We start from the raw sequence: 25488 nt of genomic DNA, 5'->3' as shown, positions 1-25488 counted from the left end.
CTGGGTATCTGGAAACATCAATTTCGGTAGAACAGTTGTTCAAAACAGCTGTCTTGAGAAGTAAAAGAAAGAGACTTTTTACTAATGAAGCAAATGTTAACTTTTTTAAAAATTTTAATTTTCTATTTTGTATTTTATCTCCCTTCTAGTCTTTTTTTTTGTGTGTGTGTGTGTGTGTGTGTGTGTGCAAATGTTAGTGTTAATACCCCACTTGTAGCTCAGATGTTATCCAGCAACTTCTGCTTCAGTGGTCAAAACACTATCACGATGATCAAACCATTGCAGTTATTATTAAGGTAACTATCAAACGAGCTATGCCTGTACTCTTTTTATTAATTCAAGCAAACATTTATTGCAAATGTACTCTTTCTGGCATTAAGTGTTGAGTTTCATACAAAATGGTCAGCAGACAAAGCCACTGTGCATCAAATCTGGGAATAATCTGTAAGGTGTTAGTCACTGCACTGAAATAACACAACTAAAGAACATCAGTGAAAACAGGCTGGACCTTCTAACACAAAGTTATCATAATAAATGCTAGTGATAAGATGAGTAAAGAATTATACACTGACAGCTTAGAATTCCAGAACGAAGGTATCGCCTAAAACCTAAGTGAATTCAGGACAAATATTCAAAAAGTACTTGCAAACAAAGCTGGAAGAGTAGGGCCTGTCAGCTACAGGAGGTCCTGCCAGCTTGGAAGTGTGAAGAGCTGGGAAAAACTTAGGTAGACAAAGACAGACAAATACCTCATGATTTCACTTATATTTAGAATCTAAAAACAAATGAACAAACATCTCTTAAATACAAAGAACAAACTGGTGGCCACCAGAGGGGAGGTGGGTAGGGGGATGGGTGAAATAGAGGGGATTAAGAGGTACAAACTTCCAGTCATAAAATAATTAAGTCACGGAGATTAAAAGTACAGCTCTCTGCCTGTTCCCTTAAACAATGTGTTTATGAACAACTTCTAACCAATTCTAAAACTAACTTTTTTTGCATTTCTGTAAATAGAATGTGTGGTCCTTAAACATGTAAAGGCACTTATCTTCAACTGCAGTGGTACTCTCCAAACCAGTGGTTCTTAAAGTGTGATCTGGGGACCCCTGCGGGTTTTGAAGATACTTTCAAGGGCGTCCACAAAATCAAAACTATTTTCATAATACTAAAAGGTTACTGTATTTTTCCACACTCATTCTTTTCCAAGTACAGAAGAATTTTCCAGAGCTTATATGATTATTCACAAAGAACAGGTCTACTCTTGTTTTTTTAAAAATGAACAGATATTTTAACAATTTCTCAGTTTTAACTTCTAATATGGTAAATATCAATAGATATAACTCATATAGACACAAGCTTTTAGGGTCCTCAATAAACTTAAAAAAACGTTTGTTTATTTACTTAGAGAGTACACAAGTGAGGGGAGGGGTAGAGAGAGAAGAGAGAGGGAATCCCAGGTAGGCTCCACACTGACAGCGTGTGGGCTCGATCCCACAAACTCTGAGATCACGACCTGAGATGAAATCAAGAGTCAGATGCTTAACCAACTGAGCCACCCAGGCGCCCCAAATCCTCAGTGATTTTTTTAAGTGTGTAAAAGGGTGCTGACAACCAGAAAGTTTGAGAACCACTGCTCTAAACAGACTAGTGCAAGAATGCCTGAAGTGCCCAATAAATGATTTATACCTCTTCAGACATATCCTCAAGAGTATTATTTCAGATCATCTCCATACTTCAAATCAGCCAGCAAATTTAGTAGCCAGGCTACAGTGTACATGACCATTCACTACCTCACTACTGAAGATTGAGGGTCATTTAAAACCCATCACTTGTGATTTATTTATTTTTTATTATTTATTACTATTTTTAATGAATATTTATTTTTGAGAGAGAGAGACAGAGTGAGGGTGAGCCGAGGAGGGGCAGAGAGCGAGGGAGACACAGAATCCAAAGCAGGCTCCAGGCTCTAAGCTGTCAGCACAGAGCCCAACGTGGGGCTCGAACTCACGAACCATGAGATCATGACCTAAGCCAAAGTTGGATGTTTGACTGAGCCACTCAGGGCCCCCTCCCTCATCACTTATGATTTAAAACCCATTTAACTGTGATTAAGAAACTATTTCATAGGATTTGAGTAATACTTTAAAATATAGAAAGATATATCTTTAATGTACAAGGATTTATCTTAGTGTATACTACAAAAAGTTTCAATCACTTTACTATTTTTTGGGGGGTAAAGTTGTTTTACTTCAACCGCAACCAAAGAAAAATATATAAAACAAAAATATGACTGCAATTCGTATGTTCTTTTAAATAAAATAGAAAGCATGATGTGACATGTTTTCTAAAATTATGCCAGGAAAACAATATGATTCTGTTTCTGTGATAAAGTGCAATGTTTTGGATGTAAGAAGCACAAATTATAAAGGTTTGTCAAGCAGGTCTACAGAAATATAAGGAAAGTCAATCCAAGTTTGCTTTCCTTTCTTGTAAATGTGTTTCAAGTCATATGGTAAGACACAGAATTCATTTGTAAACAGCAATTAAGATAACATATTGCTTTTTGAGGGAAGATTAGTATGCTAATTTTAGAAGGCAAATACTGGTTAGTAAATATCCAGTCTCTTATGGATTAAAGCACTCAACTGAATGGTATGTTCTAACCATTTAGAGTGCTAAAAGAAAAGGTCTTGAAAGAAAAGACAACTTTAAGGAGCTGAAACACTAATATCATAGCACCTGTATCAATGGAAAACTGTGTCTTTAAGTTCTAGTGTAAACAATAAGATGAGACACAATCTGTAAAGGATATACAATTGCTTTTGTTAGGAATGCATTATTTGGGCAGAGAGCTCCCTAAAGATTTAGGCATGCTTTGAAAAATCGTTGGATTTACTTTGGTTTTACTGAACGTTTAGCCTGAAGCTCAGTGCAATAGAAAAGATTTCTGTTGTTTTCTAGATACAAGTGATACCGGTGTCTAAATATCAAGCTCACTAGAATACATCTGCCAAAGATCTTACTAAACCTTTATATAGAGTGGAGATATACCATCAAGTATCAACAGAACCCAACACAAAGGGTTCTCAAAACTACACAGCTCAATACCCAGTGCTCATCACAAGTGCCCTCCTTAATCCCCATCACCTATGCCCCTCTGGTAACTATCAGTTTGTTGCCTATAGTTAAGAGTTTGTTTCTTGGTTTGCCTCTCTCTTTTTTCCCCCTATGATCATTTGTTTTGTTTCTCAAATGCCACATATAAGTGAAATCATGTGTCCAACCTGTTTTATTACGGCTATGCATTCTGGTTTTGGCACAAATCATTTATTTAGTCTTTTGACTAGATTTATTCAGGCTTTGGATATAATCAATCTATCAGCACTAAAATAAAGCTGAATGCAATTCCTTTCTGGGCTAGAAATACACAACCTTATCTACTAAGCAACTAGCATGTGGTTAACTGAAGAAACGGTGAGCAGGATGAATAGGATTGGGAACTAAAACTGACTGAGGTCATCAATTCACTATAGTTGACCGAGGTATGGTAATTGCAGCAATACAATCAATTATTTTATGCTCCTACTGGGTCAGTCATTGAAAAACACTCAGCATAATGAATTCCAGAATGGAGAGCAGGCATGAATGAATCCTTTCCTGTGTGAGTTATGCATGTGGTGCCATATAGATTAGCACTGGACAAGGGGTGAGGAGGAGACCAAAGGAAAGATGAACATAATCTATAAGATAAAATTAAAAATGCACTTGGGGGAGTAGAGCTATGGATTACTAGGTACTAGAGGAAGCAGACCATCTATTTATTAAGGCTACTGGAGACAGTTTGGTTCATTTTGAACAAATAAATAAGAGGCACAAGCAGTGATACAACAAACAGGTCTCTCAATTAGACTGTCTTTGAAATGATCAACAAAATGAGAGTCTTTGAAAAGATCAGGTTCCTGACTGCAGAAACATGCAGTATGTATAAAGAGTGTAAAGAAACAGGTGCCTGAGAAAAGGACTAAGTTGTTTAGATGTTGCCAGGACAGGACTAAAAGCACTGTCTGAGACTCCAAGTAAATAAAAGTACTGTCCGTCACTAGAAATGGCCACTAGAATGAAAATGAAACACATTCTCTACAAAACACGTAACTATCAGCACCAAGTTCACCTGGGTGACTAGGGCTGAAGTTAGTCAACACTCACTTCTGAAATCCAGGACCTTAAAAAGGTTGTTTCCCCCATCACCACTTTTACCCTTGTTTTCTTTCAGAATTTCCAGGAATCAATGCTTCCAACTGTTCAAAATTACAATGTATATGATGAGTATAATGTATTTGTGTTTATCTTTCTATTCTATGGTTATAGGCTTATGGTTAAGGGAGACTTAAGTGAGCGTGGAAACTGGAAACAAAGTTTTCGCCTATTGCCCATTTCCATTTTCGCCTGGGCATCCCCAGAAAAAGCCCTTCTGGGGTTCTAACCTCTCAGATCCTGTTGTGTGCGAGCACCGCCCATGCTCTGCCTCGGCATTCGAAGAGAAGTTCTCAATGGTGTATGTCTCTGTTCATCCAGGTAAGCAAGGTCCTCCAAGTGGGCAGAGCTTGTGGCTGACAAGACAGAAAAGTTCAGTCAGAATATGTAAGCTTAGAAAACTTACAGTTAGTCTGTACCTCCCAAACTTGGGAATCAGAGATTACTCCAGCATATATATTTACCAGGAGTTTTGCTGAACTCAGTGTCCTCACCAGTGTCTAGAACATGTGCCAGGGAAAAAAATGTCAAGAGTTGTCTTCAGCTCCTTCAGCACTATCAACTGCCTGAGCTTATGAAGAGTACTGGCAACAAGTTAGCAAACACATTAGTACTCGATAACAAAGATTATTAGTTTTTGCTTCTTTTGGGTCACAGATGCCATTTGTAGAACAAGGTATAAACATCATCAGATTGAGCTGTAAGAAAAACATGAAGTTCTATTTTCAACATTTTCCCTTCATGTTCAAGAATGAAACATGAAAACATTCTGAAAACATTTTTCACCTGTATGTATATATTAGAAAGATGGGCACCTGGAACAACAGACTGAGAACTGCTAAAGAGCATTTAGGGAACTGTCAATGTCCATGAATTCTAAAAAGCACTTTGTTGCCCTCTGAACATAGGTAATAATGGTCTCCCATTGAATGAAGAAACCCTTTAACCCAGGCACAACACAGAGAGAGAAAATGGCACAAGAAAGGGGGATAAACGGGTATTGGCACTGCTGTATACTGAGAGCTGTTGGGTCCATTCACAATAAACCAAAAAATGAAGAAATTAAGAATCAGAAAGTGCTGGGCACAAAAATAGTTTTTAACAACAACAACACAACCCCCAAACTTCTGTCAGAAAATAATTATTTAGAGCTTATAAATTATTAATGAAACTGTTGATTCAATCTGTTGCCAATTATGTAAGATACTGTGTCGGGGGTTACTCAGTTATTCAATGACAATTATTTACCCAGAGTTTACTGTGTGCCAGGCCCTGTTTTTGATGCCCTCCCTGGCTTAGCTGCCAGTTTGCCTCTGGTGACTGTTTTGAGTGGGTGAGAAGAAACAAACTGAGATCATTCTTGGCTGGAGAGCTCTAATGAAGTATTGTCCACATCCCCAATTGAGATTAAGACACAAACAACAATACACAGTGGATTATGACTAAGTGGCACAAAGAAAGTCACAAAGTGCTCTCTGGGCTGAAAAAGGGAGTGAAAAGACAGAGAAAACAGAAAAGAGATAGAGGAAAACAGAAAAGAACAAGAGAGAACATGTGCCAGAGATCTATATTCCCCTCATCCTTCAACTAATGCAATTAGCTTAGTTACTTGGGTCTACTGGAAACCGAGATGATAGGAACTTAACTAGATCACAGATATACTTTCTATGAGGAAATAAAAGTCTCTGGAAGCTAGTCTAGGGAACTAAACCAAGAAAGGAAGTCAAATGCCATGTTACACATCAGTGGGAGAGTCTCGGAGGAATAAGAGATAATCTTGATTTCCGCATTCTGAAATTAAAACTATCCAGAATAGATAACTATTTAATCTTTTATTTAAAAACACTGGAGACGATGACTCTTATACCGTTCCCACTGGGAGAGTAACAGAGGAATAAGAGATAATCTTGATCTCTACGTTCTGAAATTAAAACTATCCAGGAAAGATAACTACATGATTTTTCATTTAAAAACACTGGGGACGATGACTTACACCATTCCCACTGGTACTCTAATGTGGTTCTGTGAATTAGTTCTTTCTGAAATTTAATAGTGTCTCTCCTGCTTTAATCAAAGTCTGTTTTGTTTGGTTCTTCATATGTGTAGCTATCTCCCACCACCCCCCAAGGGGGGGGGGGAACCCTCGGAGGTCCCATTCCCATAGAGCTCTCCTTGGAGCTCAGAAATATTAGCATCAGCTGAGCAGGGCTCCTTTCACAGAGATCGGAGTTTCAGCTTTGTGGGGCCTTTCTTCCAAGTTTCTATAGTTTAACAATCCCACCCTCCTCTTGTTCCACAGGCTCAGAGGTGGTAGCTGCTTCCGGCAGTTGCCAAACCCATACTACCTCTGTGTTTTCTTTTTACCTTTCCAGTTCATTTAAACATAGTCTACCATTCTTTATATATCGAATTTTCTGTTAAAATAACTATGGTTCCTGCCTCCTGGCTAGCCCCAACTGGTACAGAATAGAAAATAATGGAGAAGCAATCCTTTCAGATATGTATGTTGATAATAAAGCAGCATCACAGAATGAAGACGTGAGAGGAATCTTAAGGGTCATCTGGTCCGGAGGTCAGCAAACTAAGGCCTGTAGATGAATTATGGCCTCCTGCCTATTTTTGTAAATAAAGTTTTATTGGAACACAGCCTTGCCTAGTCATCAAGTATTCATTTACAACAGAGTTGAGTAGTTGCCAGAGAGGCCATTTTGGCCTGCAAAGTCTAAAATATTTACTAGATGGTCTTTATATACAAAGTGTTTTGACCCTAAATTAGTTAAATCCCCTCATTTTATATATTAGGAGACAGTAGAGTGACTTGTCTACAGTGAATCACTCATTTATGGCAGAGTCTGGCCTCAAAACCAGCTATCTGGCCCATCAATCCAGTGAGTGCTATTTGCATTGTACCATCTCTCCCTCTTTAAAGCTAAACAGATTTAATTCTCTCTTAAGAATCTTAGTTTTCATCCCTTCTTCATGTTTGTCACTTTCCCTCAACTCTGTTTTTTATGGCTTCAAAGATAAGTAATCAAACTTGGGCAATAATAAAGACCTTGTATGCAAAGTGAAGAGGCCTGTCATTGCAGGCTAATAAATCTCTAGGCTTCAAATATTTTCCACAGTAAGAAACAAAAGAACAAATAAAAGCCCCAAATTTGTAATTTTTTTTAGTAAGAAAAAATATGTAAAGTTACTTTCTAAAGCTGATAAACTGAAGAGTAATATGAAAGAAGTATCAGTGACAATGAGAATCTTTTACTCACATTAAAACACAATGCAAACAAAACCTTAACAGGTGGATGAGTGTTAACTTTTGAATTACCATTTTGGCAATATTTGATGGCACATTATATAATTTTAAAGCAAGGTTCTCTTATTAAAATGGTTCCACATGCCAACACACTAACATGGTTTGATACACTTTAATAAAAAGACGTTTATTTCATTAACAGTGGGCAGAATGATAGAGAAATATACAACATGGAGTGGAGCAAAAAGCTGTGTTAAGAAAAAAAATCCCAGGGTCTTTCTTTTTTCTATATTATGTTCATCTATGACTCTTTTAAACATTTTTTTAAAATTTTTTTTACGTTTATTTATTTTTGAGACAGAGAGAGACAGAGGATGAACGGGGGAGGGGCAGAGAGAGAAGGAGACACAGAATCGGAAGCAGGCTCCAGGCTCTGAGCCATCAGCCCAGAGCCCGACGCGGGGCTCGAACTCACGGACCGCGAGATCGTGACCTGAGCTGAAGTCGGACGCTCAACCGACTGAGCCACCCAGGCGCCCCTCTATGACTCTTTTAAAGGGAGCTCTATACTTTGAGTACAGATTTGAGCAACAGTTAGATAATCCATTTTCATTTGTCTTTAATGGAAAGATCTGGCAGGTCCTTTTAGCCACAGCCTAGTTTTCACAGGGTCAGCTTTCTATTCAAAGAGCTGCTGGCAACATTTGTTAAATATAAATGGTTAATGTGAACTCAACAAGTTTTGCTAAACTAATCTTCACCATCACAATTCCTAGGAAAATGGACATCAATTGTTCTACTGCTTTATTTCACAAGATCAAGAAATGTCATAAATATGTTTTGGAATGAGCACATGTCTCACTTTCAGCCAGATGACATTAGGGGAAAAAGACAAATACTACAGTCACTGAATGAACAGTTCATTCCTTCACGAATCCAAATACTCATAGGCAAACACTGAACTAAGGAAAAGCAGTGATCTTTGGTATTAAGGGCTATAGCTCTGAAGCCCTGATTCAGGGCACAGATTTGAAATCAGCCGATGGGGAACTATTGTTTTAATCAGGATTGCAAATACATTTTATTTAGTGTTACTTACATCTATTAAAACATTTGTTCTTTTTCTTATGTTAGCAATTAAAATCTTTTTTGTTGATATCTGAATCTGTAACAATTTTCTTTATCAAATATTCCAATTTTTTTTCACAGCCTTTCTTCCTTATTAAATCATAATTCTCCTTAGTCTTATTCTGTTTCTCACTGCTTAATCATTTTCGAAATTCTTGCCCATTATTTAAAGGAATATGAGATAAATATTGGAAAGCTGAGGCAGGAGACCTGAGATTCTGTTAGCTGGGGCTCTGTGTTCTGCTAGTTGTACACATTTACTCTCCCTCATAATCTCTTGAAACTTCTATTTGCAAGCCACTTTCTGAGAGAAAGTCTTCATCTTAGTTTGTCAAACATCTCAATCTTTGTCACAAAATTTGCTAAGGCTATATTTTCTCTGCTTCCCTGACAGATCCTCTAGTCAAAATTAATTGCTTCTCCCCTTTAGCAACCACATACATATATTGCTAGTTAGGAACTATGTTATTCAGCAACTTGCTTACATGGCTGTCTTCCCTTATTATAGTAGGTTCTTGAGGGTGAGAAAGTAATGTCTGATTCATCTTTGATAACCCTATCCCCTCAGAGTAAATCAGAGTACCGTGCACATAATGCTTAATATAGAACTGAATTCCAGACTGGTCCTACGTAGATTTAGATATATCTGGCTCTGTCCTCACCCTCTTCATTGCTCTGTTTAATGCTTAACGGACATCACTATGATAATATGCTCAGCTCCAATGATGTTCATATAACCAACCTTCCTTCCTCCCTCCCTCCCTCCTTTCCTTCCTTCCTTCCTTCTGATCCCTCTTCCCTCTTCTATTTTTTTCTAAAGTACATATCGCTTTCTACCATGCTATATAAATTACTTACTTATTAAGATTATTTTATTTGCCCTGGCTAGAATGTAAGGTCCATAAGAGGGGAATTTCTGTTTTGTTTACTGATGATTCTCAAGTGTTTCCAATAGTGCCTGGCACATACATGCTCAATAAATGCTTGCCTAATAACTGAATAATTGTATTTAATATACACTTTGTGTTTGACTACATTTAAATGATCAATGAATTAAAAATTAGGTTGTGTTTAATGGGGTTATTTGAAAGCTAAGGATGAAGCAGGTGGCTATAGCAACGATGCCTTGCACATCATCATCACATACAAATACCAATGACAGATCTATAGGGACACACATATCCCCACCTCATAGTGGTACTCTTACTGTGAAACTGTGCTGGCCAATTTTTTTGAGATAATTTCATCAAGTTAAGTTAATACTATATTTAATGAACACTTTCCGGATACAAGCATAGGAGATAATTAGGTAAGTCAAAGTGAACTGAAGAAAGAGGAAAAACAAATCTACTTAAAAAGTTTTATGTGAAAAGAAAATGTTTTTAAAAAGTAAACTTCTATGTAAAATCTATCTCTAAGTAAAATCTATGTCATTAAAGGTCCAAGAGGGAAGTGGAAAAAGGGAGCATATATATATATATATATTTTTTTTTTTTTTTGAGACTTCATAGGATGGGAACAGCTGACTCATTTATAGAACATTTAACTGACATACTTTTTTGAAGTCAAAATAACTTAAGTAAGTGGGCAGAAAAAAAAATCCAGCAGACATTTGGTACAAAACATTCCAGAGGCAACTCTATATTGAGTATAAAACCCGTCTGAATTGTTTCTTCTTAGATCAGGTGTTACTAGTGCAAACAGGTTTTAGTAGCACGATTATCATTCTGGCTGACCTGAGCAGGGATCTTGGATGACGTTGTCTGCTACAGCCTGGGCAAGAAGCCACTCTGCTGTCCTTATGCCCTTGATTCATAAAGCCAACACTCTGACTGCTGAAAAGCCCATTTTTTCCTCTTTATAAAATCCTCATTAAGCTTATGATTGGATTCATCCAAATCCCCCATGATTCCGATTTTGCATTTACCTGATTCTTAAGATCCTTTTCTTAGGAAAATGTGCAGCTCCAAACATTAACAAGTAGATGGTGAGAGTTTATATTGTAACTGACTTCTGCTGCTTATAATTCCTTGAAGACTCCTCATTTTCACACAAAGCCCTGAGGACAGCTGCTGCAAGTGAACATTTCCTGCTTCCCACATCCCTCTAATTCACAGCCAGTCTCCTTTTAAGACATCCAGGATGACCAGAGACATCCTACTCTCTGATAATTTCTGCCATGCAACCGCAAATCCACAAGGTTCTCCACTTCCTTCCAACTACAAAGGGCTTAAAAAATAAACATGCAGTAGTGGTTCACATTTTGAAAACAATAAAAGACAGTAGTTTTTATTTTTCATATCTTAGAATTTTAATTTAAAGGTGTAGGAACATCCAAATTTATATTCAGAAAACTAAGCTTAAGACTTAATGCTACAGATTGCCCATACTTACCTTAATCACTTTATCATTGGAGAGGGGAACTAGGTGGAAAGGGAAGGCTTTTCCTTTTTCTTTTGTATTTTTTTGCTTGAATTTGAATTTTTATTTGATTTGCATATTTATTATGTAACACACATGATTTTTTTTTTTAATTTCTAGAATATGTCAGCAGGAACCACTGGGAAAGGAAATTATGGCTCATTTTTGTTTTGTTTTCTTCCTTGTTATTTCTCTATATTAAAAAAAAATCTAATAAATGCTATTTTTTAAGGCAAAAAAGAAGAAACTCTCCTAAACCATTTTCTCAACTCTACTGATACCTGATGATTCACTCCCTAGCTTTTAAAGAACTATCTTCTCTAACTCCTGGCTCTCCTCCTTCAGTCCATCCTATACAGATGGCTATTCAGCCATTTTCTAAACAGCATATTTGATAGTATAGCTCCTGCTTATACTCCTGACTAGCAACAAAATAAACCTAACATTTATCATCAGAGCATATAAGCTCCTTGGTATCCCCTTCAACATCATTTTCTACTATTTCTTCACTGTATCCCATGGTTTGGTCATGCTGAAATAATGTGCCAACTTCTTTAACTTCTTAGTAACTCCTTCCTCTTTTTTCTGTGACTTCTTATTTGTCCTTCTCTGTGATGTCTTCTATTCCTCTCTACCCTTTCCCTTTGCACTCAGATGCTTCCCTCCTCTGTATGATACTTTATAAATTACTGTATTATTTATAAATATACCAAAAATTACTGTAAATTTGACGCTATTTTACAAACACAACAATGGTTGTCAATTAGAATTCTATCCTGTAATTCTCCATGAAATTCTTATCTTAATATTTGCTGAAGTCAGTGTCCCAAAGAATATGCAATAACTTTCTTTAAGTCTAAGTGTAGCCACAAATATATTGATGCTTATAAGCGGTAAAGTTTGTAAATGGCAGTTAGCAAAAAATATATCACGAGAGGTAGTTTAGAAGCCATCCAAATTCATAAATTAGATGACAATTCCCTGAAAATTGAATATAACTTAAAAGATTTTATTAAGTAACTAGGATATCAGTTCTTACAAGATAAAATTCTAAATAAACAAGAATCTTACAATCCATGTAAATGAGTGTACTCTTCGCCTACTACTCTTGCTTGCTTTGTGAAGTTTTTAAAAAAAAAAAAAAAAAAACATTTCAAATGGCAAACTTTTTTTTAACCTGGTGATTAAAATACCTGGTATAGAAAACTGGGTTCTATTCTCTGCGATAGAACTTAACAGTTAATTTCTCCTACATGTATTAGAGAAATAATTTGTGACTCACTGATACTTCTGAAGGCTGCCTTGTGCTGATTTCTAGAAAGCAGTAGTGTTAGAAAACCTTAGAGGGAAGAATTATATCTGGCTAATTAGTCCTGGACAACTCTTTGTACACACTAGTATCTGCATAGGGTAAAATAATAAATCTACAGATATTTATGCTCAAGAAGGGCAAAGTGGGTGATGGGCACTGAGGAGGGCACCTGTTGGGATGAGCACTGGGTGTTGTATGGAAACCAATTTGACAATAAATTTCATATTAAAAAAATAAATAAAATTAAATACAATTTAAAATGTAAAAAAAAAAAAGGGCAAAGTATTTTATAATTTCTCCAGTAAAGAGAGGACAAGAGAAGCTTATATTTCTGTCTTCTACTAAATGCTCAATGCCCTTCTCAAATAACAGAGCCAGAACTTTCTTAGAAATCACTGTAGCTTAGTTAAATAAATTGGGATGTACCATTAAGGTTGGTAGCTATATTTCCCCAATTTTATGTAAGCAAGGGTTTATATGTTTCTCTCCTGGAAAGACTGAATTTGCCTGGCCCTTTCTAAGTTACAGCATTCTAAAGTATAATATGACATCATCCCTGGGGACCAACTATTCCAAAGAACCTAGGAGGGAAAAGTTTTTTGCTACTATGTAAAAATGAATAATCTTGAAAAATACATATTAAATTGTCTACACTTACTGATCTTTCAGATGAGCCATCACCACATAATCACATGTGATGACTGAGGCTGATGGTCTCCCAGAGGACAGAACAAAGAGTAATGTTTTAGAAAAGTACAAAAAGGCAAGAAGCATCACACTATTATCTGCATAACATAAATCATTACACCTGGGAAATAAGAGCTCTTAACTATAATAGGTATTTTATTATTTTGTGTCAGTGAGATAAACCTTTTAGGCATTCATCGAGCAAGTAAGAAAGACAATCACGACTATGATTTTGTATTAGGGACAAAGGGTAGATGATGCTGCATTTTGAAAATGCCCGACTGCCCAACTATCTGCAAAAGCTCCTGGTCTGACTTATTCTCTCTTTTTTTTTTTACTTTATTTAAAAAACTTTTATTTATTTATTTATTTCTTTATCTATCTATCTATTTATTTATTTAGAGAGACAGAGAGAGAGAGAGAGAGAGAGAGAGAGAGAGAGAGAGATAGTGAGCGCATACACGTGCGTGGCGCAGGAGCAGAGGGAGGAATCTTAAGCGGACTCTACGCATGCAGGGCTCACTCTCATGACTGAGATCATGACCTGAGCTAAGATCAAGAGTCAGACGCTTAACCGATTGAGGCACCCAGGCATCCCTTGACATTCCTTTATGACTTTCTGACTGAGCCTGCTAGTAGTGTCTGAGTTCTTCTTTAGCACTTGTAGGTACCTGGTGATTCTTCTACGATAGGATGGATATGGTGGAAATATTGAGCTCATGGACTGCGAAGCTAAATTCTTGCCTGCCTGCCTCTCCTTCAAACTATGGATGATGATTTCTAATAATATATATTCTACTGAAATACTCTTCAATTTAATGTGTTTTTTTAAACTACTGTTTTTAAAAACCACAGACTGAAATCTTTTCAAAGACTTCAGATATGAAAAAAATACTTTTAGAAATTCAACCATACACTTTACAGGTTTTACTTATGATTTTGTGAGTGTTTTTACACATTTTGGGAGCAGAATCACCACTTGAGCATGAGCCTTCCCCCAGGTTCAAAAAGATATCCACATGCATATTAGCCACACAAAAGAACAGTCAAAGAAGATGAATAGAAAATTCTGTTAAAGCAGAATTTACTTTCATTTCAGTATACACGCCAGTAAAATGGTCAATTTTTAAAAACTCTTACCTGCTACTGAATTTGGCCGTGGCATAAGATACAGAGGAATAGACTGTACTGACTGCGATAGAACAGTTTCCAAATTCCTCTCAGGGATCTTATTCAGACTATAGGTGGAAGCCGTCATGTTTTCATCTACTCGATACAAACACGAATCCATACTGGATTTTTGAGACTGCCAAGGTTTCAGGTTTCCTCCAGATCCTAATTCTTTACTGCTTTCCCCAACATATTTTGTGCGTTCCACGTTTTCAGAATAGCTTGTCAATGTAGCTAAAAAAGAGAGTAAAACAAGTTAAAAAAAAACAAAACACCCATAAACCTAGAGATTAATTTGTTCATTATTATCCAAATTCGTGACTAGATAATAAGAGCAGCAGTAATATTTTTTTAAAAGTTGCTGATGATCATTTCATCTCCACCATGAAGTTTAAATAATCGAAACCAAAATATAACGATCTCTTACATATTCTCTCTCACATCTCTCATACATTTACTTTAACAACTCTCTCTGAATGGAACTAAACAAATTCGTATATCAATGCTAAAAGATCTAAAACTAGGACCTATGAATGTGAAAAATTTCAGAATTCCATCAAAAAGGGAATTTAAAGAATTTTCATGGATTGCTGGAAAGCCCCACAGTTCTCAAAAAGATCTTTATACTTTTTATCCCACATTTTCCTCTCCCTCATTTAAATTTACTTCCTTTCATATGTAATAATGAATTAGAAAAAAATAAGAGGTCTTAAGCAGATGCTAACATAGGAGAAATAATCTGTCCAAATAAGGAAACAGTACAGGGCTTTCTTGTACAGCTACCCTCTGTAGCTCTAACCCTAGATGTCCCTTAATGAAATCAAACAAAAAAAAAATCTAGAATTTTATCTAGTCTTACCATTAATTATAAACAGGACTTATAAACAGAAACATTTTCATTAAGCCTTGAAATGCTATGGTTAACAACAATAAAATCTAGATTATAAAAATCTTAGCAATAATTGTAAGAATAAAACAGGCCATTCTAGGAGAATTTATTTTTATTTTTATTTATTTTTAAAAAGTGTTTATTTTTGAGAGAGAGAGAGTGAGCAGGGGAAGGGTAGAGAGAGAGGGAGACAGAATCCCAAGCAGGCTCCACGCTGTCAGCGCTATGGGGGCTCAATCTCACAAACTATAAGATCATGACTTGAGCCAAAATCAAGAGCTGAATGCTCAACCAACTGAGCCACCCAGGTGCCCCATCCCTGGAGAATTTTTAATGTTAGTTCATAGTCTCTTCTTACATCTTCAATGTACCTATTATTAAAAGAAGAGACCTAAGTTTTTAAGGTAATTTCCATGATGCCTCTTTGTGAGGTTTTCTCTGTGGAAATTTAAATGGGAGTTCTGGATTTTGTAGTAACAAAGGTAAAAGATGAGCTAACAAATGGTTGCCTTCCAGCCTTTTTGCTCTTTCCAATAATACATCTGAGAATTAAGTGCTGCCAAGTGGTCTTGGTATCCTCACTGATACCAAGAGAGCCCAGTTCCATGGCAATATCTCCCTGTCAACTCCATCAGAGAGGGCAGGCATCGTTACGCTTCTGACAAATGACAATGCTCCCCATCCCTGCCTAGTCATGACAGGTCCTTTTTAATATATTGTCCCTGTTATCTTTTATATAAGGTTGGACTCAATTTGTTAGAATTTTGTTAAGGACTTTCATATCTTGTTCATGACACATGCTGGTCTGTAGTTTACTTTTTATGTAATGTCTTTGTCTGGTTTGGTGTTGAGGTAACATTGGCCTCATAAAGTGTTCCTTTCACTTCAACTTCTTGGAGCGGTTTGTGTAGAAATGGTATAATTTCTTCCTTAAATATTTGATAGAATTTACCTGTCAGGGCATCTTTCCCTTGCAGGAAAGTGTTAAACAACAAATTCAATTTATATTTAACAGCTATGAAGTTATTCAAGTTATCTCTTTCTTCTCGAATGAGCTCTGGTCATTTGTTATTTCAAGGAATTTGTCCATGTCATCTAAACTGCCAAATTTATTGGCATAAAGTTGCTCATGACATTCCCTTATCCTTTTAATGTCTGTGGGTCTATAATGATAGACTCTCGCATTCCTGATTTTGGCAATTTGTATCTTCTTTTTCTCCTGGTTAATATGGCTAGGGGGTTATTAATGTGATTTTCTCAAAGAACCAGCTTTCAGTTTCATTAATTTTCTCTATTCCTATTTTATTGATTTCTGCTCTTTATTATTTCCTACTTTGCTTACTTTGATTTGAATTTCTTTTTTTTGTGGTTGTTGTTTCTTAAGAAGTTTAGTTCACTAATGAAATAAATTTCTCTTTTCTAAAATAAGCATCTAATGCTATAAATTTCCTTCTAGGCACTTGTTTAGCTGCATTCTAAAAATTTTGAGGTTTTGTTTTCACTATTTTTCAATTAAAAATATTTCTAAATTCCAATGTGATTAAAAAAATTTTTTTTTAATGTTTTATTATTTATTTTTGAGAGAGACAGACAGAGCATGAGTGGGGGAGGGGCAGAGAGAGAGGGAGACACAGAATCTGAAGCAGCTCCAGGCTCTGAGCTGTCAGCACAGAGACTGATGCAGGGCTCGAACCCACAAACTGCGAGAGATCATGACCTGAGCCAAAGTCGACTCTTAACTGACTGAGTCATCCAGGCGCCCCTCCAATGTGATTTTTTTTGACCCAAGTATTATTTAGAAATATGTTGTTTAATTTCTAAGCATTTGTGAAATTTCCTGATATTTTTCTTTAAAAAAATTTTTTTTAGTATTTATTTTTGAGAGAGTGAGAGAGAGTGAGCAGGGAAGGGTAGAGAGAGAGGGAGACAGAATCTGAAGCAGGCTCCAGGCTCTGGGCTATGCACAAAGAGCCTGATGCAGAGCTCGAACCCATGAATTGGGAGATCATGACCTGAACTAATGTTGGATGCTTAACCAACTGTGCCACCCAGGTGCCCCTTCTCTCTCTCTCTCTCTCTCTCTCTCTTTTTAATGTTTATACATTTATTTTGAGAGAGAGAGAGAGTACACATGAATGGGGGGAAGAGGCAAAGAGAGAGGAAAGACAGGAAAGAGAGAGTATCTGTGCTGATAGCATGGAGCCTGATGAGGGGCTCAATCCCATGAACTGTGAGATCATGACCCAAGCTAAAACCAACAGTTGGAGACCCAACTGACTGAGCCACCCAGGCACTCCTCCTGATATTTTTCTTACTGGTTTCCAGTGTAAACACATTGTGGTCAGAGAATACTGTAATGGTTTGTGTCCATTTAAATTTACTGAGACTTGTTTTATGGACCAGAATATTGGTGTCTTGGTGAATCTTCTGTGTATACCTAAAAAGCATCTGAACTATGCTATTGTTAAGCGGACTGTCGTATAAAAAATAATTAAGTCAAGTTGGTTAATGGAACTGTTTAAAGTCATCTACATGCTAATGGATTTCCTAATTGTTCTTTCAACCACTGAGAGATGAGTTAAAATCTCTACATTTGCGGATTTCTGCCACTTTGAAGCTTTGTTATTCGGTGCATAAACATTTAGGACTGTTACTTCTTCCTGACAAAACGATCCATTTATCATTATGAAATGACCTTCCTTGATAGGTAATCATTGTTTGTTCTGAAATCTATTTTGATATTCTTTGCTCTGAAATGGGTGAAGGAGGGAGATAAGGAGCATACATTATAGAATCCAGGACCAGCAGGAGCAGCAGGGACTTACTCTTCATTTACTAACCCTTTCTAAGTCTTTTTGGGAGACTGCACTGGTCATCTTCTTGAAGAATTGGATTTAGATCTCTCCTCTCAGAAAAGAATGCAGAGTTTCACAGTATCGTGTTCCCAGGTGAGAACAGATGCCAAAGAGAGTATTACTGGATCTATGTGGTGTAAGGGTTGAACTTTACTGGATTTGCCACTCTAGATATACTTACCTGCCACTGTCTAGCTACATTGGCTCTAGTGATGGTGTGAACTATTCCCATGGGTTGGAGCTGGGTCCCTGTTATTAACATCCTGCTTCAGACTGAAGGGTTGGCTATAGTGGCTACTGCTAGTCATTTATGATAATCATGAGCACAAGTCAATCAATGTCTTGTGTAATGCTGAATAGACTCTCTCCTCTGTCCCTGGACTTCCTGGTTGTTGCTGAGACATGAGATGCAGTAGGGCTACTGGATTTGTGCAATAGTAAAGTAGGGGAAACAATGCCCTAGGAGGGCTAACACACCAATGTGAGACAGGAACTAGCAGTAATAGCCCCTTGTAATTCCCCCTTCCATAGTTAGGAATTGTATGGTCTCTCTGAAGATTTCAGTTGAATAAAGCAATCACCTCTGCCAGCTCTGTAATTCCTTTTCTTATATTTGTTTCTTCTTTGCCTTACTCCCCTTTCATTCACTTGTTTCCTTGGTTTATACTCCCTTAATATAGTGTTAGCACGTAACCTTTTGTCTCAGGCTCTGAGGAATCTGTGCTAAGGAAGTCTCACTGATGAAAATGTTGGAAACTATGGGCCACATGTTCTTGTAGCTAATCCAAAGGGGGCATCTGGGTGGCTTAGTTGGTTAAGAATCCGACTCGTGATTTTGGCTCAGGTCATGATCTCACAGTTCCATGGGTTTGAGCCCCTGCATAGGGCTCTGTGCTAACAGGGCAAAGCCTGCTTGGGATTCTCTCCCTTCTCTCTCTCTGCACCTTCTCCACACACTCTCTCTCTCTCAAAAGAAATAAATAAACGTTTAAAAAAAAGCCAATGTTCAAGTCATATTAAGTTATTACATTATTTTGGTATCTAATCTAAACTACTCACTTTAATTAAAAATTAATTTCATATATTCAGACTTTCAGTCATAAACAGCCCAATAGTTCCTAACCATTTTGCCACCAAACATAATATTGCACCTTCCCCAATGAGATTATTATGGATTCCATGGCATTATTGTATAATTATAATTTCTAAATGTGTTCAGTGATAGCATATTTATAATATGTGTGTATGTACCTGTGTGTGTTCTTTTAAAGTGGATGTATGCTTCTTATCCTAATTTCTGAAAACTGTCTCATTAATTTAAAATATATTTAAACTTTTATTTTCAGTAAAACTTGACTGAAATACAATTTCATTTGGTGTAAAGATATGGTGATTCAGCTACCTTTGTAATTCTTTGCAAGAAGCTTGGAGTTCACACAGATGCTAGGGTCAGTATGCTGAAAGGCAGAGAATGGAAACTCTTGTTTCCCAGAGGATTTGTCTACATGTTAAATGCCTGTTATTTAACCCCTTACCTTTTATGTTTTGTGTGTGTGTGTGTGTGTGTCCAGCAGATGTTTTTATTATTAAGTCCCAGATTTGGCTCAGATATACCTGTATCTGTGTGGTCCCAGCCTGGTATAAACCCCTTTTCTCCAGATAAACCATGAGCACATGGTTTACAGGTGTGAGAAAGTAGCAATGGGGTTCACTATTTTCAGTATTTCAAATAATTTATAAATAATATGCTTACTGTTAACTAGTTACACCGTCAAACTTCTGTAAACATAGCGAGGATTCTATCAAGGGTGACAACAGTAGTTATTCTCATTTAAGCAGAAGCTTTGGCAGAGATACATGTTTGATAAATTAAAAATGAGAAACTACTAAATAATGAATAGAGGGATGCTGAACATTTTTTCAAAACTATGAGATCTACCAAAAAAAATTATGGAAGACTTGATCGGTGGTGGAAAGATTTGAGAAACTTTGAGTTTGTAGCACTAAGGTGGTATTGTTCAGTGGCCTATGGACCCTACTTTATTACTTAAATGTGGCCTATGGGCCCTACTTTATTACTTAAATGCTAAAGTATGGAAACCAATTTGACAATAAATTTCATATAAAAATTTCATATTAAAAAATTTATAAGTAAAAATTAATTAATAAAATCTAGTTTGATATAAAAGAATTAAATAAATTTAAAAAAATAAATGCTAAATGTTATAATGAGGGAGGGCTTTTATGGTCAAGGTATTTAAAAGTAAAGACAAGCAAAACATCTAGTTTTCCCAGTGTGAGAAGAAAACTATGACTATTGTACTATTTGCATAACCTATTATTACACAGTTCACCCATTTTCAACTATGAAGCCTCAGGTATTTCTTGCCTTTTTTCACTAGATAGAAATGTATCTAGTCCCTGGCACACAGTATATGCTCAATAAATATTTGTCAAAAGTATGAATAAATGGTCTAGAATGCATAATGGTCTAGGATTATTGGGGCACAGAAAGTAAAAACAGACATCTCACATAAAATACCAGAAATAAAATTTTCTGGGTAACTTCCCATTTAGGAATTTTGTGCATTTTTGCTTCATTGATGCTTTTCATGAACTTGGTAACTTCTGGTTAATTCCATTCACCCACCTATCCAATAAATTTTTACTAATAACTAATATGTGCAGAATATGGGAACAAGATAGGTCCTAAATCCTTAATCTGAGAACACGGACAGTTCTAGGCAAAAGAGGCCATATACAGAAAAATAAAGAGCCAAAAAATGAAATCTATTTTTTTTTCTTTTTTTTTTTCTTTATTTTTTTTTATTTTTTATTTTTTAATATATGAAATTTACTGTCAAATTGGTTTCCATACAACACCCAGTGCTCATCCCAAAAGGTGCCCTCCTCAATACCCATCACCCACCCTGCCCTCCCTCCCACCCCGCCCTCCCTCCCACCCCCCATCAACCCTCAGTTTGTTCTCAGTTTTTAACAGTCTCTTATGCTTTGGCTCTCTCCCACTCTAACCTCTTTTTTTTTTTTTTTTTTTTTTTTCCCTCCCCCATGGGTTTCTGTTATGTTTCTCAGGATCCCCATAAGAGTGAAACCATATGGTATCTGTCTTTCTCTGTATGGCTTATTTCACTTAGCATCACACTCTCCAGTTCCATCCATGTTGCTACAAAAGGCCATATTTCATTTTTTCTCATTGCCACGTAGTATTCCATTGTGTATATAAACCACAATTTCTTTATCCATTCATCAGTTGATGGACATTTAGGCTCTTTCCATATTTTGGCTATTGTTGAGAGTGCCGCTATAAACATTGGGGTACAGGTGCAAATTGGTGCAGCCGCTCTGGAAAGCAGTGTGGAGGTTCCTCAGAAAATTAAAAATAGACCTACCCTATGACCCAGCAATAGCACTGCTAGGAATTTATCCAAGGGATACAGGAGTACTGAAATCTATTTTTAATAACAACAGGCTAATGTCTGTGTATTATTCAACTTTATGGGTGCATCCTATTTTACTTAACCATTCCTTTATGGTGAGACTTTATATGATTTAAGGTCATCAAGGTGACTGAAGCATCAAGAATGCAGTAATATTTTCGTGCATGTGACTACTAAAGGTTCAAAAGTCCAAAGCCCATGCATGCAGTCTTTGTGCCAGATAAGCTGGCCTAGACGAATTAAGCACTCCCATGTGCAAAGGAGTAACTGGTTCTTGGTTAATTCACTTTGGTGGTTGTGTGAAAAACAGACTTGGAAAGGACAAAATGAAAAGCAGAGATAATACTCAGGTTTGTATTACTCTAAGTCTGAGATAATGGGGACTACCAAAGCATACTAGAAAAGATGAAAATAAAATTCTGGGATAAAAAATTTAGGGTGGGGGCAGAGAAATGACAAGGACTCCTCTCAGCTTTTCAGCTTGGGTTCTTGGGTAGGTAGTGAATATTTTGGGCAACTTTATACCAATAAATTTGAAAAAGAAAAAAACCATAGCTAAGGAAAACTGATTCAAGAAGAAAGAGAAAACTTAGAAAGTCCTAGAGTATTAAATACAGTGGAGTAGTAATTAAAAAAAATCTACATGAACATCAGGTCCAGATTATTTTTTTAAAGTTTATTTATTTATTTTGAGAGAGACAGAGAGAGAGAGAGAGAGAGAGAGAGAGAGAGAGGAGAGGCTGACCCCCAAGCAGGGGGTCCAACTCACTAACTGTGAGATCATGACCTGAGCCAAAACCAAGAGTCAGACACTTAACAAACTGAGCCACCCAGGCACCTGGTCCAGATTATTTTAATGGCAAGTCCTGCTAAATATACAAGGAGAGGATAATTCCAATCTTTCACAAACTATTTCAGAGGTTATAAAAGAGGCTACTCTTCTACATTTTATTTCTCTATTTTATTTTGTTAAAATATTTAGTTACTTAATGACTATATCTTCATAAAGACTTCTCACATAAATAACTTACAAATTAGAAACTATTATGCTAAGTCACGAGGATATATAAAAACTGTAAGACATGAATCCTGCCTTTAAGAAGTTTGTAATAAATTTTGAAATCAAGAAATGGAGTCCTCCAATTTTGTTCTCCATTTTCAAGTCTGCTTTGAGTCCTCTGAGTCAGAGTCCTCTGAGATTCCACATGAATTTTAGGACGGGTGTTTCTATTTCTGCAAAAAACTTTGTTGGAATTATGATAGTAACTTCAATAATCTGTAGAAATCTTGAGATATATTATCACTTTAACAATATTAAATCTTCTAGTCTATGAACACAGATTATATTTTCATTTACTTGAATCTTTTAAAATTTCTTTGCAGTATTTTCTGTTTAGTGTACACTTGGTTAAACTTATTCCCACGTTTTAAAATTCTTTTTCATGCTATTGTAATGGAATTGTTTTCTTAATTTTCTTTTTTAATTGTTCATGGTTAGCATATAGAAGAAATGCAACTGGTTCTTGTGTGTTGATTTTGTATCCTGCAACTTTGCTGTAAAAATATTCTTTTTATCTACTCAATACTTATTTTAAAGGAATAAATTCACATGTTGATATATATGCATTTAAATAATAGAGATATATTTAGTTGCCATGGCATTAATATCTGCTATACTATCTAGTGTGATTTGATGACCTTTAGAAGGAAGCCAAATGAGGAAGAAATATTCCTTAACTGATCCCAGTATGCCTGGCTTTTTCAGCTGTTGTCATTTGTTGACCAGCCTCTCCTCTTCCCTTCTCTGAACCTTTTATCTTCTTTGACTTTGGTAACATTATACTGTCCCAATTCTTCTATTTGTCTGACTACTCCTATCCACTGGCTCATTCTCCCACCTCTAATTTCCTGCTCAATTTGAATGTGCCCTAAGATTCTGTGCTCACTCCTGTTTTCTTCTCTGTACGTTTCCTTTCTTCAGATCCTCATTTCCCAAAACTTCACTAATTTCCATTTGACTGACTCCCCTTAATAAGTATACAATAAGCAGAACTGAGAACCTCCATGAAACTCTACTAGTTCAGTGAGGAATGAACATTTTCTGAACCACTTCTGTTGGCAGATAGATGAATCTACAGGAAGAAGTAGACAAACCTTTATATGTACATATATACATATATATATGTATATACACACACACATTATATATACATCTGAATATATATATATACATTATATATACATCTCAACAACTCAAAAGCATTCTTTTTGAAAACCTTAAGCTTGTGTATTATTTTAAAAAGAAAAAAACCCCACAAAATGATTAATATAAAAACCAACTCACCAATGATGCCGCTATCTCTGCTTTCAAGGGTAGAGGTTGGACTAGTAACAGCCCCGTAGCTGCAGTCCTTGGCAGTTGCATTTGTACTGACTGGCGGGAGGGTGGAGCAGGGGCTACTGGCTGGTGGAGAGGCAGTGCTACTAGTCAAGGTGGAACAGGGACTTATCCGCTGGGTGATTGCTGAAGTCTGAAAAATTGGAATGAAAAATAAAAAAGATAAACTGATCGGGTGCTGATGTAAAATATATCTTAGGCAAAACATATGCTTTGATGCGAAAAAGAAGAAAATGTACATATATAGCTTTTACATCTACTCAGTACTAGTTGTTTTTTTGCCCTCCAGAATAAGAGATTCTGCCTTGTACAATTAAGGTGAAACTGGGTAAATTTAACACAAGCAGAGACTGTGGCCAGTTTTCCTGCCTCAGAAATTTCTAGTGACAAGTATTCTTTATCACTGCCATGAATTGATAAAGGAATTTTTAATTAAGCACAAGTTGTCCTTGCTATTTCTTATCAATAAGACTATTCTGAAGGCTTAGAACTTAGTCTTGTTAATACTCTTCTTTGGATTGAATGCAGAGAAAATGCCTTATTCTGAGAGTCTATCTAAAAAATCAATCAATGTTCATTTAAAACAAAACTAAATAATTTCTCTGTAGAAACCGATTACAGACTGAAATTGCTTTGTATCTTGAATGATTCTTATATCTGAGGTCACCTCATTTTAAAGTTTTTTGACAGGAAGGAGTGAATAATCACGAAAAAGACTGGTGGTAATATATCCTGGCTTACACAATTTAATGACATGCACTTTTCTTTAGCTCTTTCTACCCAAATAGATCGCCAAAATAATGAATAAAAGTATCTATTTTTTCAAACACTAAAAAATTTTATCCTTTTAAAAATGGCTAGTGATCAATGAAAAAATTACCTGAAGGAACACTAATGACAAATTTGACATCTTAAAATGTTAAATTTATTTTTTTATTTTTTTTAAATTTTTTTAAAGTTTATTCATTTTTGAGAGAGAGAGACAGAGTATGAGCAGGGGAGGGGTAGACAGAGAGGGAGACACAGAATCTGAAGTAGGCTCCAGGCTCCGAGCTGTCAGCACAGAGCCTGATGCAGGGCTCGAACTCACAAACTGTGAGATCATGACCTGAGCTGAAGTCGGACGCTCAACCGACTGCGCCACCCAGGCGCCCCTTTAAATGTTAAATTTAAAAGAAGCCTTTCAACTTCTTTACCTATACAGTCACTATTCATATCCTCTCCACTAAAACTGAGGGTTTACATTTAGCAACTTGACTGGAAAATGTGTTGATCACTAGATGTGAGAAGATTAAGGCTCTTTTTAGTCACCCTAAAATGAGTTTTAGATACAATCCCTGGTATTTAATCACACGTGTTGAATCCAGGTTTTGTTTTTAATTTAAATGCTATAACCAGATCACAAAAGATACATTCAACTTAAAGCACAAGTGACATTCGCAGAACCTTGCAACCAAGCAAATCTTTTCAATCATATTAATAATATTAGGAACTGATTTTTGTTAGTAATACAATAACTCCTCAGATCTATGTCATTTCTCTTCTACTCTGTAATTTTTCTTCAGAGGAGGGAGGAGTTTCAATTTCTTTGTAATCTCCTCTGCTTTTGTAAAATGACGTTGGCCTACCAGAGCAATGATTTTTAACTGGGCATGCAGAAGAA

General features: G+C 36.3%; 1 protein-coding gene across 11 annotated transcripts in view; it reads right to left on the bottom strand.

The window, feature by feature from the left end:
• TANC2 (tetratricopeptide repeat, ankyrin repeat and coiled-coil containing 2) overlaps positions 1–25488 on the bottom strand; it is a 361352-nt gene that overhangs the window by 118964 nt on the left and 216900 nt on the right. For all 11 annotated transcript variants that reach the window (XM_042967385.1, XM_042967388.1, XM_042967389.1 and 8 more), the window contains 3 exons: positions 23772–23958; positions 14196–14459; positions 4485–4610 (listed from right to left, as the gene is read on the bottom strand). In XM_042967385.1, the coding sequence (XP_042823319.1) occupies positions 4485–4610; positions 14196–14459; positions 23772–23958 (577 nt within the window). The remainder of the gene's footprint in view (positions 1–4484; positions 4611–14195; positions 14460–23771; positions 23959–25488) is intronic.

The sequence above is a fragment of the Panthera tigris genome, chromosome E1 (genome assembly GCF_018350195.1).
Source record: "Panthera tigris isolate Pti1 chromosome E1, P.tigris_Pti1_mat1.1, whole genome shotgun sequence".
NCBI classification, from domain to species: Eukaryota; Metazoa; Chordata; class Mammalia; order Carnivora; family Felidae; genus Panthera; species Panthera tigris.
Note: the sequence above shows the minus strand (reverse complement) of the source record. Positions and strands in the feature narration are given on the sequence as shown.